This window comes from Colletes gigas, unplaced genomic scaffold (genome assembly GCF_013123115.1).
Source record: "Colletes gigas isolate AHSC1104 unplaced genomic scaffold, ASM1312311v1 Colletes_gigas_Sc00012, whole genome shotgun sequence".
Classification (NCBI taxonomy): domain Eukaryota; kingdom Metazoa; phylum Arthropoda; class Insecta; order Hymenoptera; family Colletidae; genus Colletes; species Colletes gigas.
The window spans coordinates 2,219,791-2,241,680 of record NW_025106641.1 but is presented as its reverse complement, the minus strand read 5'-3'; the positions used below and the strand labels follow the sequence as shown (position 1 = coordinate 2,241,680).

The following is a 21,890-nucleotide window of genomic DNA, read 5'->3' as shown; positions in this document are numbered from 1 at the left end:
AACGTTAGAAATGGAAATACATCGTGCAGTCTCGATGTCTGTTCGAGTGTAAAGCACCGATAGGCTCTGGGGGTGCGACGGCATTGCGTCGATCTTCGGCGGATCCCTTTTATTTCCGGTTCCCTATCTCTCGATAGATTTCGTTTCGAAATTGTTCGCCGAGCGAAAAGTCGTCTTCGTGACTGTTGGTTTCCACGCGACGTTCGCGGAATTGCCGAGAATTTGGTCGTTGGGGGGAAACGGTAATGGAATACGGGAGAGTTCCCGTCGCGGCAAAAAGGCACGGAAAGGTTGGCGTGCGGAAGAAAGCGGATAACGACGGCGAGGCGGATAAGGGACGATGGAGTGTGTGTATCGGGGAGAATTAAATAAAAATCACGCGAACTGAAGATTTGGTCCGCGCGGAGCCGAGCCAGAAACGAGATGAGCGGGTTCGGGGAGCTCGGTTGGCTGCTCGTCCGCATTCTGCTCTGCATGTGAATGAGAGGAGCGCGAAGGAAGGGCGGCGAAGGGGGCGGAAAAGAAACGGAGTAGCTCCGCGGGGTTCCAGCGTCGCCGGGCGTCGAGGTAGAACATCGGCCGAGCCAAGAAACGGAACGGAAGGAAGGCTGCATTTATTAAACTGAGCGCGGACGTGTTCCTCCTCTCCTTCCTCGACTTCATCCACCTACGTGGCGCTTGCTCTTCTTCCCTTTTTCCGATTCCCCTTTCCGTCTCTGCCCTCTCTACGGCCGTGCGCTCGCTTAGCGTAAAATAGTAGCTCGATACCCTCTTCATCACCGACGCCGCTCTCCTTTCCGCCCGTTTTCTTTTCTTCGCGCGCGTGCACGCGGATCCGCTTCCGTTCCCCTCCAACCTGCCGCATCTTTCGTCCCGAACTTCCACGGAATCGAATGTCAACGACGTTCGAACGCGGTCTCGAACTTTGCTTTTAAAAAAATTTCCTTCGACGCGGATGCCGAGGAGGAGAGGGCCGTTTGTTCGATGGGAGTTCGTCGATGACTTTTCGTCGTTCGTTCGAGCGAAAACTATACGCTCGCGTTCCACGGCCGATTTATTTGACCCCTTGATATGCTTTTAGGGACGATTGCAAAAAGACACGTTGTTACGTAGCCAAGGAACGGGGTTAATTTGACGACGGTGGTTGGTTCGTCTCGCAGAATCCATTGTCCGAGCTACTGTAATCACCTCTCGGGCAACCCCGGACAATGAACGGTTTGCAAAGAAAGCCTGGACGGAGGAAGAGACAGAATCGATCACCGAAATCTCTCTATAGATGACAAATACAGGGATCGTGGGTATCGGATGTTCCGTTCGGAGGATGTGCTCGCGCATCCTCGGAGAGGCCGAAACAATTAATCAAGGGAATACAATCGTGTGTGCCGGGGCAGGAGGTCCCCGGATAGGAGGCAGACGAGAACCAGTGGCGTGACTGATTCATTATGAGAATGTAATTAAGTCCCTGATATTAGCATACCGACTAGGTAGGCCGTGGCCGGCAGTCGGCACCGACTGGAACGACTTGACCCGAAAGTGCTTCCTATGCTAACGAGGCAGCCAGATACACCCTAGCGCGTGTAAAAAGCGCGCATTTAGCCCGTTCGCGGGAGTTGGACCGGCGTCAGGGTGCGACGTACTCCGTAGCTAATGGCGGGCTACCAGACGCGTATCTCTTAATTAGTCGACGAAATCCACTCTACGGCCGCCACGGGAATCCCGGACCCCGTTATCAATTTAACCGGAGGCCGCGAACTTTCCCGGTCAACTGCCATTTTTTGCAACCTTTCCTTCGCCTTCGCTGTTTGGTTTCCTCGGACTGCTCGCCGTTTTCCCTGGACGATACCCAGATGCTAACTAGTTTATCCGACCGACGACCCCTCGTTGTGTCGTCCCTTCGGCTCGCTACGTTTCGACGCTGTTCTTTTTCCCCATGGTTTACCCGTGGTCGTCGACGCGCCCCGTCCGATCGCGGTAACGAGATTTCAACAGACGTTTGATCGTATTTTTCCGTAGGCGGTTTTCTAGCGTTCCGATAGCGGTCTTGTCCGAGGGGTAATTCGGTTTTAAAGACCCTTCGTTTCCGGGGAATTGTTTGCGAATTATTTTCAGCCTGTCCGTGGAGAGAGGAATCAATGCGGCGACGGCGACGTCGGTTCGCGCGCGAGCGGAAACGGGAAGGAATAAATTACGAATCGACGGCCGGCCGAAGATAAAGGTTCTTCCGCGCGCCGATTAATAGTTCTGTCAATAAGATTAATCGAGCGTTGATTTTCCGTGTGGTTTTCAGCACGCTGAGGTGGAGGATGGAGGAGCTGGAGACGTTGGAGAGCACGGAGTGCCCCGAATGCCCCGGCCCACCCCCTGAGTTCCGGTTGCCGCCACCCCCTCGGCCTCCGTTCCTCACCGACGGCACCTTCTGCTCGGAGGAACCGCTCACCGAGATCGAAGACTGCGTCGCCATTCCGGTGAGTACGATTCATTCCTTGAATTTTCGCCCGTCGCGCGTCAACCTGCTACCGGAGGTTCGCGGCTGACGATATCGCCCCGATACCACCCGCCCAGGAAACTTGCTGTCTCCGTTTGAAAGACTTTTCTTCCGCCGAGAAATTAAGCCCTCGAAATCGCCTTTGCTCGACCGGTCTGCGAGCGCGTTCATTAATTCTTGATTCAACTTCCAGCGCGTACTCGTAATCTTCGACTCGATCTTCCGTCGACGGCTTACGTCTACTTCCCGGTACTTGGTTCGCCCCGGCCATCTTTGGGAAACTCGCAACTCGCTTATAAAATATTCTCCGATCCGAATCGCCACGTTTCACTCCCGACGCCGGGCTGTTCTCGAGACCTTCCGACGAGGTTAAACGCCCTCGTTGGGCTAGGTCTGAATCGCGGACGAAGTAGAATCGATCCGCGGTTGAAAGTTGACTCGGCGGAACAGGAATCCCTCGGTTAGGAGGTGGGTAATGGCGGAACAGGTGGCAGAAAAGAACGACTCGAAGAAAGAACGTCGCGCGCGATTCTAAGGCCGCTCGATTCATATCGGAAGAACGGGATTTTAGTGCGGGATAAATTCCAGCCAGCTCCTTATCCGGCGCCGGCGAATTGAATCGTGAGCTCGACGGACAAAAACGTTCTCGCGCGTTTCCGTTAATCTTGGCGTTGCTTGTTCCTCGCCAGAAACGGTTGCTCGACAAAGCGTTCCACGAGATCTTGGCTCGATCTTTGAAATCTTCGGGAGCGTAGAATCGGCCCCCAAGAGCACTATTAGCCGCAATCTGTGGCCACATACGCGAATTCTGTAACTTGCTACCCCCACCGTTCGGGAAGATCTACAACCGCGCGAGATATAGGGGAAAGACGCCGGAAAGAATTCCAATTAAAGCCGTGCGATCAAATTTTCGTACAAGTTTGAACCGCGACCGCAAACCTTTGAAATTCTCCACGGATTCCGTGACGCCGAAGGGCTTCATTTTTCCACCTAGCGTGTTTCGCTACGCTCCGATAAATCTCGGTCCAACGATTAAAAGCCCCCTCGTCGTCTCTCGTTATTGCTGGTCGGGACCGGAAATTCTTCTCGCGAAATAAAAAGTTGCGCTTTGGAATTGTCGTCGAGCAATTAAGAGTTTGAAAGTCTTTCTTGACGGGTTTCGGAATCCGTACTAGCAGCTACAGAACTCGTAAACGTTATTTGTTAGCAATTTACGTTACACGACGCGTTTCGATCGAGATCCGTGCGAATTAAACGGATCTCTCGGCGTGTGTGCACGGAGAGGTTTGGTCGGGGTAATTCGTCGTTAAAACATCCTAGACTTTTACGATCGAGCGTAATCCACGCGTCGTCCTCTCTCCGCTTGAAAATTCCCGTTTAGGCGAAGGATCTCTCCCGTCGGGGATAATTGCGCGCGGTGCTCGGGCCGGTTGGGCTCGATCGTCGAGCAAATCGACGGAACAGCGGGGAAAGCGAGCACCGAGAAGAAGAGAGGGATCATCGGGAGCGACGTTAAAAGTGAGACCGGTCGCGAAGAGTAATCGGTTCGGCTCGCGGCGCTTGCCTGGCCGAGGTAAATCGAGAGAGGCCATCGCTTGTACGAGGGACACGTAACAGCTCTGTTCCTGTTATTGTCTTTAGGCTACCAGTTAAAAAACCGTATTTACCCCTGACAGGCGCCATCGGTCTGCCGACGCCTCCCCTTTTTCATCGTCCTCCGGTCCTCTCGGTTTTTCTTCTTCCGACGTGCCCGGCCCGGGTAAAAACGGCACGGGCCTATTAATAGAGAACACGTGTCACGCCGCCTCCGTCCTCCGAACCCGGGGACCCATTATCGCCCGACGATTTTACATCATTACGCGTAATTGGAGAATCTGCTCGGTTGCGATCCGTGACTCGAAATTTATCTTCCGTTTCGTTTACGATTAAACGCTCGGCCATTCCACGGATATCTCTGTCGCTGTCCGGATACGTGGCAACGAATTTGTCCGAATATTCGACCGCGATCCATCCCCACGAACTCCTGATACCAATTATCTCTCCTACGTCGAATGTGAAATTTTCCACAAAGCTGTTGGAGAGAAGGTTCGAGAGGCGATCGCTTTAATCGTGCGCAGTGTTCCTCGGTAAAATCCCCGCGTTACTTACAGCGGCTGGCCGTTTATAATTTCTAATTTCGTCCCGGTGCGCGTTATATTAAATCAGTTTAATATCGAGCAGTGTCTTGTAGCGAGCGAGAGTTTAATCTAAAATAATAATTTAGCGCGCGAGACGCTCTCCGTGCGAGTCAGCTAGCTGGTTGCACCGAAAGAGACACCCACACAGCCCCCGGTCGTTGGGCACACGGACGAGCGTTTGCGGCGCGAACATTCCGCCGTGCACATGCAAATCCCGCGAGTTTCGAAGGAAAGCCCCGCTGGTTTTTGCGCCCTCTCGTCTGGCTTTACGGGGCGTTAAACGCATCGGGCGTCCTTAATTGAATTCTCTCTCTCCGTCTCTCTGGCCCTGGCTGGCCGCGCCGCGTCGACGGGGGCGGGCCGTACCAGTAACTACCGAAATTGCAGTAAACATTTTGTCCGTTCCGGTGTTCGTTGTCCGAGCCGGCCTCGGCGAAGAGATTAGGATACCCAGGCGTTCGCTCGATCACTCGAGGTACGTTGCATTGCGCGACACCAGAGTCTTCGCAAAACCTTCCAAGCAGCACTGGGCGAGGGGGTGGGAGGGGGTGGAAGTCGCTGAGCAAAGAATCGTTCCGTCTCCGGCGTGGAAAAAGCACCGGGCAGAAGAGGCAGCGGGAGCGGGAAAATTATAAAGAGGGTAGGTGGGACGGAACGGAGACCGAGCCGGATGATAGTAATTAAAAAGCAGCAGCAGAATACGGTTCGCGTAAGTTGTCTCGAGTTTATTAGAGGACGATACGGTTGCCAAGTATTTATTAAACCCGTGCTGCCCGTCGGTTGTCCCGGATGTCTGTTGTCCGCGAGCCCCGATTCCTCGGACCGGTCGTCGCGATCATTTTCATCGTACGTCTCTCCGGGGTTAATTTCTTCGGGTAGATATTTATCGCCAGAAATCCCGTCGCGTCGCCAGGGGGTGGAGTTGTGCGCGCGTGATTACGACCGACCGTACCAGCGCCGCTGCGAAAGTTTAGATTAAGTCTGCGGGTATAATGCGACGAGCGCGGCCAATTGGACGAGTTCGGCCGTGAATTATGAGTCGCGCGAGATTGCAGCCGGCGTATGGTCGCGGAGGGACGGAGACGTTTAAGGTAACAAGGACGGAGACGGGGCGATTCGAGGCTGCGAGAAGAAAACTGGAAGAAAATGTGGGAGGCGGGGGGGATGGTGGCGAAATCGAATTCCGACGAGTTCTCTCTCGTTCCTTTCGGTAACGTTCGATCGAAAAACGCCGGGCCCGAGGGGTGGGAAAAGATGGAGACGCGTAGCCCGAGAACGGGGAGAAGTCCTCGGTGATAGCGTTTTTGCGTCGGTCGAGTCTCTTTATTACGCCTGGGAATCCGCTTTGTTTCTGTCGGCCGGAGACCGGGGTACCGACGGAGAGGGAAAATCGCGCTGGGAGCGCTGGATAAGCGAGAAAAAGGCCGCGAAGAAAGATGAGCGGAGGGAAAAGAATGCCGTTCCCCTAGGCAGAAGTTTGCGCGGTTCGCAGCACGTCGGGAGCCGGACTAAAAAGTGAACCGGGCTGGAAAATGGGAAGAAAAAGGGGTAGTTATTCCCGGTCTCTCGCAGCGATCGCGAGAGGGCCGGCGAGGGGTTGTATCGCTGCAGCTACGGTTAATTACAACACGAGTGGAATTGGTTTCGTTTATCGGCGCGGCTCGATGGAACGTATCGTCATTTCGAGCGGCCAGATAGCAAATCGATGCCAGACGTCGACGTCCTCCTCCTGGATATCGACAGAGGACCCTCGTCCGGATTATCTCGAACCGATTGTGTCTCTTCTCTTTCGTCGATAGCCCGGATTTCCTGCCAGTCTGCTGTTCGGGGACTGCCGTCCGGGGGCCGGTTTCCCTATCGCAATAACCGATGCCTGCCAGTCCAAACTCCACGGGCCAGGCTAATTCCCCATTACTTATTCAATTTACCAAACCGATACTAGAATCGGGCTATATAGTATGCAGTTTGATAGAGTTTCTTGGCACGAAACGTTTAAAAGCTGTTGCGCGTTAAAAGCAATGTTAAGCGAATCAGCGCTCGTCCGTGCACTTTCCCATTGAATTCTCGAGTCCCATTTGTCCGTTGGAGATACGCGCGGCGCGAAAATAGCCGTTGAAGAATCGTGAAATTATTCTGAAACGCGCACGCGAGCAATACGCGAGATCCTTTGATCCCGCTAAAGGTCCTCGGTGTCCCTTTTTTCTTTTTCCACCGCCCAGACTCCGTCATACGCGGAATAAAGCAGCAAGAACTTGGGAAGACAATCGCACGGTTCGTTCCCGCGTACCGTAGCACCGATTCATACCGCGCGTAATACTTCTCCGCTTCCCATGCGCCGGTGGCATATCGTGACAGCCTGATATTCTTCAACGTTCTCCTTTTCTGCTCTTAAATCCGATTGCGAGTCCTTTGCGTTTCGTTCCACCGTTTTCCTGGCGACGAGTCGCGAGCACGTTTTGCAATTAAATCCTCCGAGGAGAGGTAAACTTACACGATCCTTTGCGCGCTGAATCAACGTACAGTGGCTAACGGATGTATTCAAACGCTCGGATACGCGTCTTTGAGCATGCACGTCGAACCGAGGTATTTAAAATTGCTCGACGCATATAGCAAGCCGGGAGGTCTCGAGCTCGCGTCGGCGAAATTAGAAAAGAATTGGACCGTAATGTTAATCCCTGGTCGTACAAACCATGAAAGACACACTCGTGTAAGAGAGTCGATTGGTATTTGAGGCGCAACCGATGCCTCGGATACTATTTACGGTTGTTTCGTGCACCGTACGCAGCTAATCGGTTCCGTTTGATCGCGATAAAAGTGTCTAGATTCGCGAGAAGCCAGGTGGTGCAGGGTCGTTAAATCCAACTAGCTGGCTGGTGTCTGTTGTATCAGAGATTAGAGTCGATATTAAATCGCAACTATCGCGGCTGGGGGGTGGGCAATCGAGCGTGGCGTAATCAGCGAGCACGCGAGCGGCACGTAAGCGCGTAAAGCCCCGCCGAAACGTCCGGTATGCGCATTTACCTACCTACGTACGTTACGTATGTTTCCCTGGCGATCCGTGCCACTCCGCTCCCGCCAAATGCATTAACTTTCCCCGGCAAAACGCGCTAAATCATTCGCATGGCGCATAACGGCGCATGCCGCGCGTCTATAGTATACAACCGGTGCTTTATCGGCGCACATAAATCAACGACTAATCCGCCGCTTTCGCGGCCTACCGTTATCGGTTTCCTTCCTAGCTCCGAGCGCGATTTTGCGCGAACCGCTTCAAAGTGCCGGCAAATGGCAACGTGTCGTTGTAATAAAGCGCGCGCCAACCAACCGTGAAGAGTGCCCCGTGTGTCGCCAACGACAGGTGTTTGCAAAGAACAACGACCCTTTCCACGAGATAGTTACAGAAACGTGTTCATCTTTTCCCCGTGAAAAGCTAATCAACCGCGCTGTTCGATAGCCTCGTTGCTTTAAACAGAATTCAACCGCTGTTTAAAGCCCCTGAACGCGAATATAAAATCCTAACGTGGCTCCGACGTAAGTCATCGTCTAATCCGGAGTGTATCGTAAGGCCGTGTCGAGGCTCTCGTTTTTCCGGCTACTCGGTCCAAGTAGACGATCGACGAAAGCCTTTACCGAGATTTTTCTCGCGATCGTATCGCCCCGCGCCGTTAACGCCATTATTATACGCGCGAATAACCGTACTCCGCACGCTTCCGGCGGTGTTCACGGATTTAACTCCGATGTAAAGGCGGCCAATAACCGTTTCATCGGCGTAACGAGACCTTCTCTGGTCCTCCGAAGTGCGCGATAAATCGACCGGTACATCGACGCCCGTTTCCCCCTGAAAAAAAAGAACCGCGTTTAAACCGTCGGTGGCCACTTTGGAATAATAAATACGCGGCACGATGGAAGTTTCCCGGTTTATGGTCGGGAAGGACGCGAGTTTAAGGAGCCGAATCCCAAGTGCCCTGTCCTTGTGAAAATATTTAGTCTGGACCAGCGACTCCCAACCGTTCGCGGGGCACCGGTGATTCCGTGAGAATTTTTGAGGCTCGGCCGGCAGCGACCAATTATAATTAGATACGAGAAGCGTCGTCGTACAGAAGCCAGACGTCGCAGAAGTTGGTAAGCTTTGCGTCGGGTCTTGACATCGTTGTGTTTACACAGCGTGCTTCCGTGGAAACCGGCACGTGAAAACTTTCTCGACCCTCGGTTTCGAACGTTCGATTTTCTTTACTGTTACTCCCACTCGTAGTCGTACGTTGTAATGGTGACTGGCTATGAACGAAACGAAACTTGTTTCTTAAATTATATAGTCCGTCCGTTGGAATATCACGAGTTTATCTTGCGTAAATGTTCGGAGGTGAATCCATAATTTGTAGCAAAATAAGCAAGCTGTCCGAAGCGTCGTATGTCGAGCGAGAGAATTTGCGGTCACCGAGGGAATTCCGTCGGCAACGGGGCATATCGGAGCTCCGTGGAGGATCGCCGGGCCGGTCGTCCAAATGTTGACGGGGTTTACGGTTTCTCTGGTTCCGCGCGACGAGTTACGCGGACCAGACGAGCGGGAACGGCGGTGGCAGTGTTTACGCGTATCCGGAATAATCAAGGGCTAGCCCGGGGATCGTAACGAGGGTGTAGCGAAACCGCAGGCGCCGCGCTGCTAAGCCGTACACTCTCCGAGCGAGAGGTTGCGTTCGCGCGAACGAAACTACCGCCGCCCCTTTGCAGGATCCTCCGTCCCCAGGAGCGTCGTTAGTCGTCGTTCCGGAGCGGGTCATGCGGAAAAATTTGCGGCCTCGCCCCTCGAACCTGCGGTCCATTAAAATCGTCGACGCGCATAAACCAGCCCGCGCCGAGGATGCTCGTATTTCGAACCGATTCGTCGTTCTCGCGGAGGAGCTCGTTACGCGATCGTCCCGCTGTTCCGCAGACGAGTCGGATAAGATCCGATAGAAATTAACGATTCGAAATTAAATTACACGGTTTCTCTTGACTCGGAGCTACGACCTTGGAAAGGATAAACGGGAGCAAGGAGGATCGAACGAGAAGAGGCGAAACGGCAAAGAGAAAAGAAGAAGTCGAACGGAGTTCGGGACGATCGGCGGGTTTCGGTGGTCGCCCCGCAGAAGCCAATTAACCCTGGCGTAATTAATAACCCGTACTCTAATAACTCGTGCCCGGGACAAAAACGCAGATTGCGTCCGTGGCAGGAAACGAAGGGCGGCAGAAGAACACAGAGCGAGCCAGCAAGAAGCCGAATAATAACGAGCGGGAGCAGAAGGAGGGGGCGACGAACGAAAAACAATGAAGTCGGTGGAAAGTTTTAGCGTGCCGGAATTCGACGTCCTGACACGTGTCGCTTAATCGTGGTTTTTCGATAAAAAGGGAAACGGAGAAAGTAACGAGGGCAACGCGGCGCGCGTCAAAACGCGTCAAACGAGGCGAAATGAATTCCGAGCGGATAGAGAGAGAGAGTCGAAAACGGGATGACGTCCACCGGATCTCGTCGAGGAATCCATCCTGTCGGCGGATTTTCATTTCCCCCCGCGGAGAAATAAAGATATCCTCCGCGTTGGTTTTCTCGAAAGAAGGATTGTTCGATTACGGCTAACTTCCACGACTTTACACGCCTTATTCCGCGGTATTTCGAGCGCACCATTAACGATCCTGCCTCCCGGGTAACGTCTAATGGCATCATTAACTCTTAATGAACACTTGCACGAACTTTAATGACTAACGAGCCGGTTCTATATCCTTGTTAAATCCTGGAAAATCCGAGCAAGACTCGGCTGAGTCGAGCGCGACGAAATCGCGATGGAAATCGGAAACATCGTAGACGAAAATCGTCTCTTGGCTGAACAAGGAATGAAAAACTTTGCTTCCTCGTACGTAAAATTCGATATTGAATCCAGGAAGCACGCGGCCCTTGATTGGCCCACCGTGGAGGGTGCCGAGCGAAACAATATCAGCCCCACGTGTACCAAAGCGAGGTTCGTCTTAATTTTCCGGCCGGAAGCACGAACGCGGACGCCCTATTCGAACCCACCGGCTGTCGCGTCTTTCGTCCTCGCCGTCTAATATCTAATTCCTAGGGGTTGCGGTAAACGAGACGAGCAACGAAACAAGTGGCAAGGGCGACGACGAAAAGAGGATAAGGAGAAGCTTTGTCCCGAAATCCTCCAAAGTTTCGTTCACGGTTGAACGACGAGGAACTCGGTCCGTCACGAGCGAAGGAGACTAACGAGGGGTGGTTACGATTTGGACGACCGCTTTTCGGCGAACTTGGCCACCCTCGACCGTACGCGAGCTACAAAATATTAAGAATAAGCGCCAAGGAGTAACTTTAAACTTATCGTGGTCGAGTTGGAAACCGTTCCGGTCGGTTTCCGTATCGGCGTAACCTCCAATTATCGATAAAAATGTTTGCCTCGTTATTTTCACTCGCTATATTTCAGACCAACGCGTTAGTTTCAAAGGAAACCGGAAGGTAAATACCAAATGTTTGGAACAACGTTTTTATCGAATAATTATTCTACCGAGCAAATTAATGACTCAAATACCTTTTAATAATTGTTCCCTACGAACACCAGAGGCTGGCAACTAGCTCGGGAAAAATACACGTGAGAATTAATGCAGCATCGAACTCGGAAAACGAGGCTACTTTGGAATTTAAGCTCCGTTCTGGCAAACCGAGCCCGACACCGCGACATCCATTCTCGGCTCGACGCGATTCCTCCGGGAAAAGCGAGAGTTTCTTGGCCAAGGGTTTGCCAGGAACGGAGTTCTCGCTTAGCCGAAGAAGAGGGTACGAGCGGGGGCGTGATTAGCGGGCGAGGTTGGTTGTTCCGTGCTTTTCCGAGGGGATGACTCCGTGACCGCAAGAGGGATCGTGAATTCTGTTTCACAGAAATTTCGATTAGGAACGTCCTCGAAACTAAATCGCCATTTGCTGTAACTTCTCGAAAGACTCTCGATGCCCTCGGTCGATAAATCCCCCGCCACTATTGGTTCTCTCTGAACAACGTTCCCTGAAAAGGGAATAAGAAAATGTACCACAGGGTGCAAAGAAAGAAGGGTAGATTTTGAACATTAATCTACAATGATTCTACGTCGCAGAGTGAAACGAAAATGTGGAATGAAATTTCTTGGTACGATGCTTTGTTTACGAGAAAATTCAATTGGAAAATTCGCCGAGCAACGTCTGACCATTCTTACTTATTACTACTTAAATTTGCGTTTTTAGACGTTAATTCCAGTATGGCATTAAGAATCTCTTTTTCGTTGATCTTACTATTACTTAACTAGTTAGGACTGATAGAAAAAAATAATACATGTCGATGTTAATGCCTATAAACACTCAGTGCAAGTAGAAATAACGAATAATAGTCGGACATGTCAGCCCGATCGAATTCAATCGCGCGCGTTTCTGATGAATTTTCAAGGTAAATTATCTCGATAACAAAGATTGTATAGCATATTTTCGACTCGTTTTCGTGGTCGTGTGTAACAAATAATGCATAAAAATAGATGGGCAATAAATGCAGGAGAGACTGTTCAGGAATGAACAATTTCGATCGATGGAGGTTCTACTAAACGAATTTACGTTCTTGATATTCATCCCTAGATATATTCTCGATCTACCCCTGGGTGCGGAAGCGTTAAACAATTTTCGTGTCAGCGAACGATCAGAACGTCTGCAAAAGAACGGAATAAAAATGGAAGTCGCGACGAGGGAGGGACCGTGGAGCTTTCATCCCTTTCCGGTCGGGCCACGAAGCTCTCGCGACGTCCACCGGAGCCAGATTAAAGGGAGAATGTATACATTCGAGGAGAATCGTGTCCCTGGCCGGCCTAACGATCCCTTTGGCGGCTGCTCGAATATCACACGGGAGGCCTCGCGTCGAACGACGTCGAATCCGCCCCTCGATTCGCCGCCGCCCGTGAAAAAGGAAGATCCGACGGAGCTACCTTCTCTCCTTCCTCGGATTACTTCATTATCGGGTGCCGCCCACCCTCGTCCCCGGCCAGGAAAAAAATTTCTAATCCCGTCGCGAGCGACGGGAATTTCTGATCCCCCGATATTCGATTCTTCCCGTGGTGCGCTCGCGTCTCTGAAAGATCCTCTCGAGCGGGTGGAGTACTCGAAGCCTGCAAAACACCGCGGATGGCATTTCCCAAGGTATTCTCCGGTCAGATTCCCAGCCGGCGAAGACGCGTTTGCTTCGGATTAAATCAAAATCGCGGACGCATGCACGCGCTGAATTCTTGTCAAGATCGATGATAAGCAAGGGTCAAAGAGCCGCGCTAGCCGCAGAGAAGTGGCGTGCGAGCGAGGGGGCGATATTGACACAGGTAATACACAGTTTATTGGGTCAGCGGCTCGCGATCGAAGGCGTCGTAACGAGCGTCGAGCTCGAAAAGCTCAGGAACAAAGACCCCGTGCGATGTCTTGGTCCCGTGGTTTCCGGGATGTATTTGCGGCCGTCGCGCGAAAGGGTTTCGAAGGGAGAAAGAAAATTACGTGTTGCGCGTAACGAACGTTAAAGCCGGTAACATTGTTCACGGGGGATTAAAGCTAAAACCGTTGGGTTCCCGTTTCCCGGAGACGACGCCATTGCGGCTCTTCCTCCGCTTCTTCGTCGAACCGCCGCGTCCCGGTTTCCTTCCTCGAAACGGACCGTCGGATCGATTTCCGCGGGGGTGAGGTCTTTCATTCTCTCCCTCGCACACACGTCTCTCGTTTCGTGGCAGATAAATTTCCACGAGGAACAGAGCCAGAAGAGATTGACGTTGAAACGATGAATCAGCGAGGACGAAATTTAAATAATGGCCACCTCCGCAGTCGAGTGACGAGACAAGAAGTCCGCGGAGGGGAGGGGGAAAACGATGATCGCGCGTGGTGGATCACCGGCGAACGCCGTTCGAAACGTTGCAGAGGGAACTCGGGGTACGAGGTTCGATCGCCGAAAGCGTACCGAGGAAAAAAAAGAGGATCGTCTTCGGCGGTTTAATCCCAGAGTTCGAGGGAATATCATGTGCGACGCCCGGAATGGAATAGGAGTCCCGATAAAAGGGAAATTGGAACTTCTCCCGGCAGCGAGCGCCGAACCGAGCCGCGCTGCATCGCGGCCGGTGGGCGTCGATCTTCCGTAAAGAACCCGGGGAAGCCCGTAATAGCGCGCTCGTCCTTTTGCCGTCCCTTTGTGTCGGCCGGGAAACCGGGAAAAGGATTACGCGAAAGAGTTGCCGTGAAATCGATCAAAAAGAGGACCGAGAAAGGTGAAACGCCGCTTTATCCGAAAATATCGGAATATTCGCAAACGAGCATCGGATTCGCTCGTGGATTTTTTTGCCAATTTTTTTCCCCCCCTCCGCGTACACCAACTACCCGTAAACGCGTTTCTGTCTGCGGAGCCCTTTCGGTTGCTCGAAACTTGAATTCGTACGCGAACCGTCCCGGTTTCTCTTCCACCGTCTACAATAAACGAGAAATTAACGGCGAGAGAGATTGCCGAGCGCGTGTTCGCGCCAAGATTTCCATTCCCAGGCAAATAATATGGTTCAATTTACAGACTACGCGACATTCTTCTCTCGTAACCACGTTTCAGCGGAAGGAAGACGCGCGCGATAGGAGGACCGAGTGAACCGAGCGCGGAGACTTTGCATCGGGAATGTTCATTTGTCTTCGATTCCCGTAACGCACCTGGGAATAGAGGCTCGCTGCTCGTTACGGGGCTTACCGATACGGAAACCCACCTACGAGTCGCGCGTTTTCGGTAATTCCAAGAGCGCGAACTCCCTTTGACGGGGTGTGGATCCGGATCGAAACCCGAGCAGCGAGCGCGTTTTCAGCGTTGCGCCGTCGCGTATTTACCGTGTTCCGCGTTATGGTTATTTTTATAACGGGCGCGGAGCAACGACGGGAAACGGGGAAAAGAGCAAAAACGCGGAAAAAAGCGGCGGTACCACGCGAGATTTAGTCCGGGCGGTGGAAAAAAAAAAAAGAAACGAACGCGCGCGCTCCCGACGTTAAGGCGAAATAAGTTAATTCGTTCGGCGGCGGACTTTCGTTTGCACGGGCTTAGATATTACTCGAAATAAACCGGCGGAATATTAATGCCGCGCGGGTTGATTCTCAGTCGCGGCTGACGTACGAGATAACGAGTTTTTTCGAAACGAAGATTCCATCCCCCGTTTCTTCTGCACCGTGAGCTTCGCTGACGCAGGATTCAATCTTTCGGAGCATTTTTCAAGCTGCCCCGGAATCTCGGTCGAATAATATTTTTACCCGGACTCGTGGCTTCCATTTCGCCTTTCCGTCGGTCCCTTGGCGCGTTCGGGGGATGGTGTTACCGCCGGCGTGAAAACATTCGGTGGTTCCTTTACGGTCGCGAGGCGTTCGAACGAGTAAAATGGTTATTACGCGATTCGAACCTAACGAAATCGCGGAATATCAAAGTTCACCGATTCGTCGATTTTGCTCGGTCTTCCGTGCGAAATTTATGAGCCGTAACGATGATGGCAAAAAGAGCGCGCGAAAGGACGACGCCGGTAACCGATACGAGAAAGAAAAAGAGCCCCTCGAGGGCCACCGTTCGATAACTCGTCGTGCTCTTCGTTTCTCGATTGGACGAAAAGCTAGGGAAAAATGTATCCAATTTCAGGAAGGATTGCATCGACGCCCGACCAGTCATCCGTTGATTCGTTTATCAGACAGCACTTACCCGAACGGGGTTTCGATCTTTCCGCTAATCGTTTAATTAAAAACGAACCCTGCTTCTTGGCTCTCGACGCGAGACGCTTCCTCGTCTTTTTCGTCGCGATAACGCCGTGAAAAAGAGAACTCGAAATAACCGTAATACCGAGTATCCTCCGATTGAAACGAACCTTGGGCGAGATAAAGTCGTGAAAGGGGTAGGAAACGAGTGCGCTCGTTTTGCGAGAAGCATTCACCGAAGCGGCACCGCATTCGTTCCGTTTCGAATATCAAAAACAATTCGCCCCACGGCGCCACGCGACCAGGAAGAAGGGTTGACGGTTCTCTGCCGGCGTCGAGATAGGGTGAGTGAATTTTAGGCGGTATATCCGACGGGGATGACGAGGAGCGCGCGCGTCCTGAATGAAACGGTAGGCGATATTAAAGCACGTCCGGAATGTTGCTCTCCGTGTCGTTAAACACTCCTACATAGTATCCTGTGTCTTTCGTCCCCTCCTCTGTCCCTCTATCTCTCCGGCGGTGTCGTTATTCCCAGCGATATTGCGCCGTTTCGGGGAAACCAGATATTATACGCTTCGAATTGCCATTCCGCGAGCTCCTCGCAATAGTATGCCGCCTAATGGCCGAACGATCCTTAGCGATAACGTCCAGGACGATTCGAGTGCTTGGATGTTAATCGTGGCGTCTCGATTGGACGATCGGATCCGGGGCAACAAGTTCCCTCGTTTCGGGAAAACTTTTGTCGAAATGTTCCCGAATCGTATTATCCGAACTACTTCCTGGACCTTCGCAAACGACGATAGAGAAAGCTTTCCCGTGCAGCTTCCCCACCTGATACGATTCCCGAGTTTTTATTTTAAGCGAACGAGCCAACACCTAACTCATCACCATTGCCAACCTGTCTCGATCGTAAAAGCGTCGTCTGCGACGGTCGAATTCCATTACCAAGCGAATGATTTACGAGACTCGTCGACGCGTCGATATTAAAGCGCGTCCGGAATGTTGATGTCCGCGTCATTAAACGCTCCTCCGACATAATCTCCGTCATTTGCCACCCTCGCGGTTTCTAGGCCTTTCGCCCCCGAGCAATTTCCAACCCCTTGCCGGTCGAAATCGCAACGGGGGCGGGAAAAAAACGATTGTCCTCGGTCGTCGATTGTTTCCGAAAGGAATCATAAAACTCGGCTGGGATTCTATTCGAACGTTTCTTTGGCTCTCCGTTTATTTGCGCGACTCTGAGGTAGGGAATTTTTTAACCGAACAATGCTTGGTACCTCACAATAGTGGTCGACGTTATACAGTATCGGACAAATGTATTCGGACGTGAACGTTTTTATCGGCATTTGTTGTCCTCAGAAACAGCTTTTTTTTTTATATGTAAAACCGTTGTTGATATTCACGCGGAAATTGTATAAGATTTTTCCAGTTGTTTCGATCGAGTGGAATTGAATGGACTCGTCGTGGAAAAGGAAAAAGATTTCATCTCCGATAGCAATTTCCCACTGTAAAACATGGCGAAGGTAGCGCATAGGCGAGGGGTTGTTTTTCTGTATACGATGTTGACCTCTTGCGCCAGATACATGGAATTATGGACGCGTATGAATATGCAAACGTTACCATACGTGTTAGAAAAAGTGCCAAATAATTGGATGCACGTCCATCCTAAAGTGTATTCGTTTCGTAGGCGTAGGCTTTCTCGATTCGTTCGTTCGGGGCCGATCGAAGCGTAAAGGGCTGCGAGCTTGCGAACGGGCGTCTGTATCAGATTCCATTAGGCGCATCAAATATTTATGAACTGCTTCCGTTGGCGGCCGAGAAAACATCGGCAATAAAAGACGCGTTGTTTTATCGAGCCGCGTGGAAAAGAAAACGCCGTGGAGCGACAGGGCGAGCCTGTACAGGGCTTTTACGCGTCCTTTGGCTTCTCAGTTTTTCCCCGTCGCGGCAGATACGCGAAGATAGAAAAGGGCCGAGCTGGCAACGGGTCGCCGTGGCAAATAAACAAGATCGTTCCGAGGGACCTTGTCCTTTCGAGCTGTCTCAGGGATAAAAAGAGTTCCCTTCGATCATTCTCCTCCTGTCCCTCGTCAGCGATCGTCCTTCCTTCTCTTTTCCGGCTAAATCGTCGCCCGAGCTGGGCCTCCGTTTATCAGAGTCTTTTATTTTTTGCTTTCATGCATATCGCGGTACTCGAAAGTGTCTCGTAGCCAATTTCCTCCTCAAAGTACTCGTCGAAGAGGAAAAAAATCGAAACACGGGCTCGGACAATAGAGATCGACCGTTCTGCATTTTCCGTCGAATGAAAGGAACGATCGATGTCGGACGGTGATTGGAAAACAATAAAGAAGCGAAATGGAAACAACCGGGAAATATTTGCTCGATAAATAGTCGGCTGGCAGGCCCCGAAACAACAGTCTCTCGACGGGACGTTTAAGAATCAACAACCGTGTTGCAAACGATCGCTGGCATTGGAAACCAGACCGACACGATAGGTAGACTCTCGAGGCTTCCGTGGACCTACCGTTATCAGAAGTTTCCGGTACCGATCCGGTACAGTTCCATGGATTACGATCTTACGTTTCGAGATGTCGCAAATAAGAACTCGAGCGATCGTCAAATATTACGCGAGATCGGGATCCGAGACGTTTTCTAATCCGATCGCCAGCAACGTACGATAGTTTCCAAGTAGAGAAATCGATGTAAAAATCGGCAGCTGCATCGAGGGGGACGCGGTCGCGGTCGGAATAGAAAGAAAATAATAACGACGCATCACGGATTCAACGGGGTACGTTGGTCAGAATCGTGGGTCTAACGAGACGATTTTCAATGGGACAATTTCGTCGGAGCGCAGCGCTACGGTACAAACGCAGGGCAAACGTGCCGATCGTGACCCTCCGGGACAGGAATCGGGCGCGAGGTCACCGGTCAGGGCGGGGGTCGTTCCGGCTCGTAACGATTCGTTACGACGCGGACACGTAAACTCTTGACAGCGTGATGGCGTAACGCATGCAAATTCCTGAACAAATGCGTAATTAGCGTGTCCCGGTCGGCCGGAGACGTGTTCCGCTGGCCAGCAGGCACGGACGAGAAGACAAAGCTGCCCACCGAGGGTGTATACGGCGCGGAGAGAGTTGTTAAATCAACGAGACGATTTTCGATCGACCGAACCGAACCTAACCCACCCCCCCCGACCGTTTCGTCCCTCGCTATTGTCGCGAACGTGCCGTTCATGTTAATGTTTCGCCGGCAAATCGAATGTTTTACAGGCTCATGCATGTTCATACGCGTTTGACGAACAAGTCTCAACCGCGGTATGCGCATATTTATTTCGACCGGCAGAAATTCCAGCGCGGGGGCGATTAACGTTACGCCACGTTGCGCCAAGGAAAAAAAAAACGGAAACAATTTTTTCCTGGATCCGTTCCACGTTGCTTCGTAGATAAAGTTCATCTCGTACGGTGTAGAAAGGTTTTCGGGGATGTGTTATTATTACGCGTTGTCGATTTTTCGCGGGTGTCGTTGAACGGAGGCGGCGCAGCATCGAACGCGGAAATTATACGGGGCAGCGCGAATCCATTAATAACCGGAATCAAGTGAAATTCGGAATAGCAGCGTTTCGGGCGCTGAATCACTCGCATGATAAATGAGGAGAAGCTTTTTGGGAAGCGACGGCAAGCGTTTTAAGCGGCGAGAGAATACGTCGCGGAACGGGGGGTGACATTAAAATATACGTTACACCGGGTTCGCGATCGGTTATTTATACTCGGAATGGGGCGCGCTTTTCGAATTTCATGGGCCCCCCTCCTACTCTCGCCAGCCATCGCCTAGTCGATACGCGCAGCTCGGCGAACATAATATCCGCGCGCTCTGGTCCGGCGAGATCGCATTACGCGATATCGATTGCACGGGGTCGAGAGAGCGGAGACAGACGATCCCTCTGGTTTTCTCCGTGGCCCCCGCGAACCCTCGAACTCCGAGCCCCTTTGGTTCGGTTGTTCGACCGGGCTTCATTAACCACGGCACGCTAATTAATCGAGAGACGCTGCCGCGGAATCAAGATGCCACGTAACCGTTTGTGTCTGCTCAGCCCGAAACTCGACAGGAACGAAACCACCGAGAGACCGCCTTTGCGTCGCCGAACGATCTGATAATTCAGGGCTACGTGTACCATCCGATCCACGGTCAAATGGTGCCTATACGCGACCTCCGTTTCGCTCTTTTCCCTTGCGTTTCGACTGCCCGGAAGATCTCGATCCTCCCACGGTTCTTAATTTTTCACCAACGTTCTCCAGACACCGATCGTAAACTAGAGCCGTTGTTTCTTTACCGACGCTTTTAATAACCTCTCAAACATCCGCCTTTGTCCCGCTCAAGACAGCCGTGTAATTAGAAACTGCGCGACGCGTCCTGTTTAACAACGTACTTTACTTCGGAATTAGATGCAAGGTAGATGCCCAGACGTGTTTAACGTCAACGAGGACGCATTTAGACACGCCGAACACGTGCTCATCCCAAACAGAACACGCACCCGACGGATCCCTACACTGTAAACGCGACGGGTTTGTTATTCTCTGTCACAATCTCGTCATTGGGGGCACGTTTCGAAGCTGCTCGCCGTGGCCATCGGAGTTTTCGTTTCGAGGAAATAAAAAGTTCCAGGTTAAGGGACTACGAGGGAATTTCGAGGAATCGAATAGCTTGGCGATCGAAGCCCGAGACCTGGACACCGACCCGTGAACAATACCGCGACGGTAGCCATTGTCTCGAACGGATCTATCGATCGTGTGCCAGTCTGTCTAATTGGTATTTGTTTCTCGAATCTAGACCGCGTTTTCCTCACGCGCAACCTTATTATTCGTCGATAGATGCGCTCTTCAAAGTTCACGGGAAGCCGACCCCGGGAAACTTTGCTTGTTATTCCGATTCTCTTATTTCGCGAACGTTGCTTCGTTAAAGTATTCGTTGAAACGGTGAAGCCCCTTTGCTCGAAGATCTAGGCCGAGCTTCCGCGTTTAAGTAAATTACGTGCTATACATTAGCGAATTTACGCCGGGCTGGGTGATTCATCGTCGCAAGAAATCGAGAACCGTGTGAGATCATCGGCGACACCACCCCCGCCTTAATGCCCCGATCGAGACAGCATCCCTCGTTTCCAGCCTCCCGCGATCCACAATTCCATTCGGAGTTTACGGTCGTTATTGCGTTAGCGGAGCCACGCGTTCGGCTATCATCTAGGATTCCATTAATTGGATCCGGAGTCGGGTTACGGGTTTCTATTCCGCTGATGCTGAATCAGAGCAGACGTAAGTACCGCGTATAGCGCGACTGAAACGTATGGTTTCTCGCGTGGGGAATACCGTCGCTGCCCCCCACGAGCCGATATCGACTAAAGTTGCATCGCGCGGTAGGTATAACAACGCGAAACAAGAGGTATATCGGCTTTGTTCGCGGTTTGATTCCGCTCCTCCTTTTTCTCGGCTGTTGTTCTTAGAAGCTCGTAATCATTCTCCTCTTTTTTTACGCGCTAATTGGATCCTTTCTTCCAGCACCGCCCCGATACACCGCCCCCCCACCCTCTCTATCGTTTCCTATTCTCCTTTTTAATTACCTCGGAAGCCTTTTCGGTGAAAGAAACCCCTTTCTAACCGTTCGAAAAGCGTGCAAGCTTTTCCAGTATGCTCGTCTTCTGTACTGATCCTGAAATTTTGGTACCCGTGGCTACCGCTCGCGGAATGACTCGCGTCTTTCGAAATCGTTGCGGCGGTGGAGCATCGCGGACGATGCGTCGTCACGGTTGCCATCGTTTCCCAAATTCCCCCCTCCGGAAGTGGAAAAACGCAACGACTGTAGGCGGGAAAAGGGGGAGGGCGGGATGATGCGGAGAGAAAGGAATTCTCTTACTGGCTGCTAAGCTCGGCTGAATCCATTAGCCGACGCCATTAATATCCCCGTAATGATGAGAGATGAGCCACCGCGAGGAGGAAGAGAATCTCGCGAGAGAGAAGGACGAGTCTCGCGTCTGAGTGCGCCCGTGGAAGGAGATGATTCTCGGCAAAGAGGGACTTACGTGCTCGCGTGTGCAGACAGGCCGCGATCCTATCGAAACGCGCACACAAACGCTCGCGAAACCTTTGATAAATGCTGCTTCCCTTGGACCATCGCCAAACAACGCGCACCACAATATTCCATAGCTCGTGTATTCTCGTACTCGAAGGAGGAGTCGACTTATCGATGGACGCGTGCGATCGCCGACACGGGGCCCGATGAACGACGAACTCGATGCGAAACGAGCTTTTCGCGCCTCCAACGATATTAAACAATGTCGTTCTACGGTTGATCGCGTCGTTACCGTCGCACAGGATATTTAAACGGCCACGAACGCGCCTCGTAACGGAAGCAAATTTTACACCATAGGAAATGTCGTTCGAACCCTTTAAAGACCGACGATAACTCTTAAAATATTTACCGTCGTTACATTTATTTGCAATTACCGTACCTTTGCAATATTGTTCGC

General features: G+C 51.9%; 2 protein-coding genes across 3 annotated transcripts in view; one reads left to right on the top strand and one right to left on the bottom strand.

Annotated features, from left to right (window-relative positions):
- Positions 1-21,890, bottom strand: part of LOC122399088 (JNK1/MAPK8-associated membrane protein) — a 760,891-nt gene that overhangs the window by 377,211 nt on the left and 361,790 nt on the right. The window lies entirely within an intron of this gene.
- Positions 2,286-21,890, top strand: part of LOC122399089 — a 50,535-nt gene continuing 30,930 nt past the window's right edge. The window contains exon 1 of the mRNA XM_043399485.1: positions 2,286-2,465. Within this exon, the coding sequence (XP_043255420.1) occupies positions 2,304-2,465 (162 nt within the window). The 5' untranslated portion in view covers positions 2,286-2,303. The remainder of the gene's footprint in view (positions 2,466-21,890) is intronic.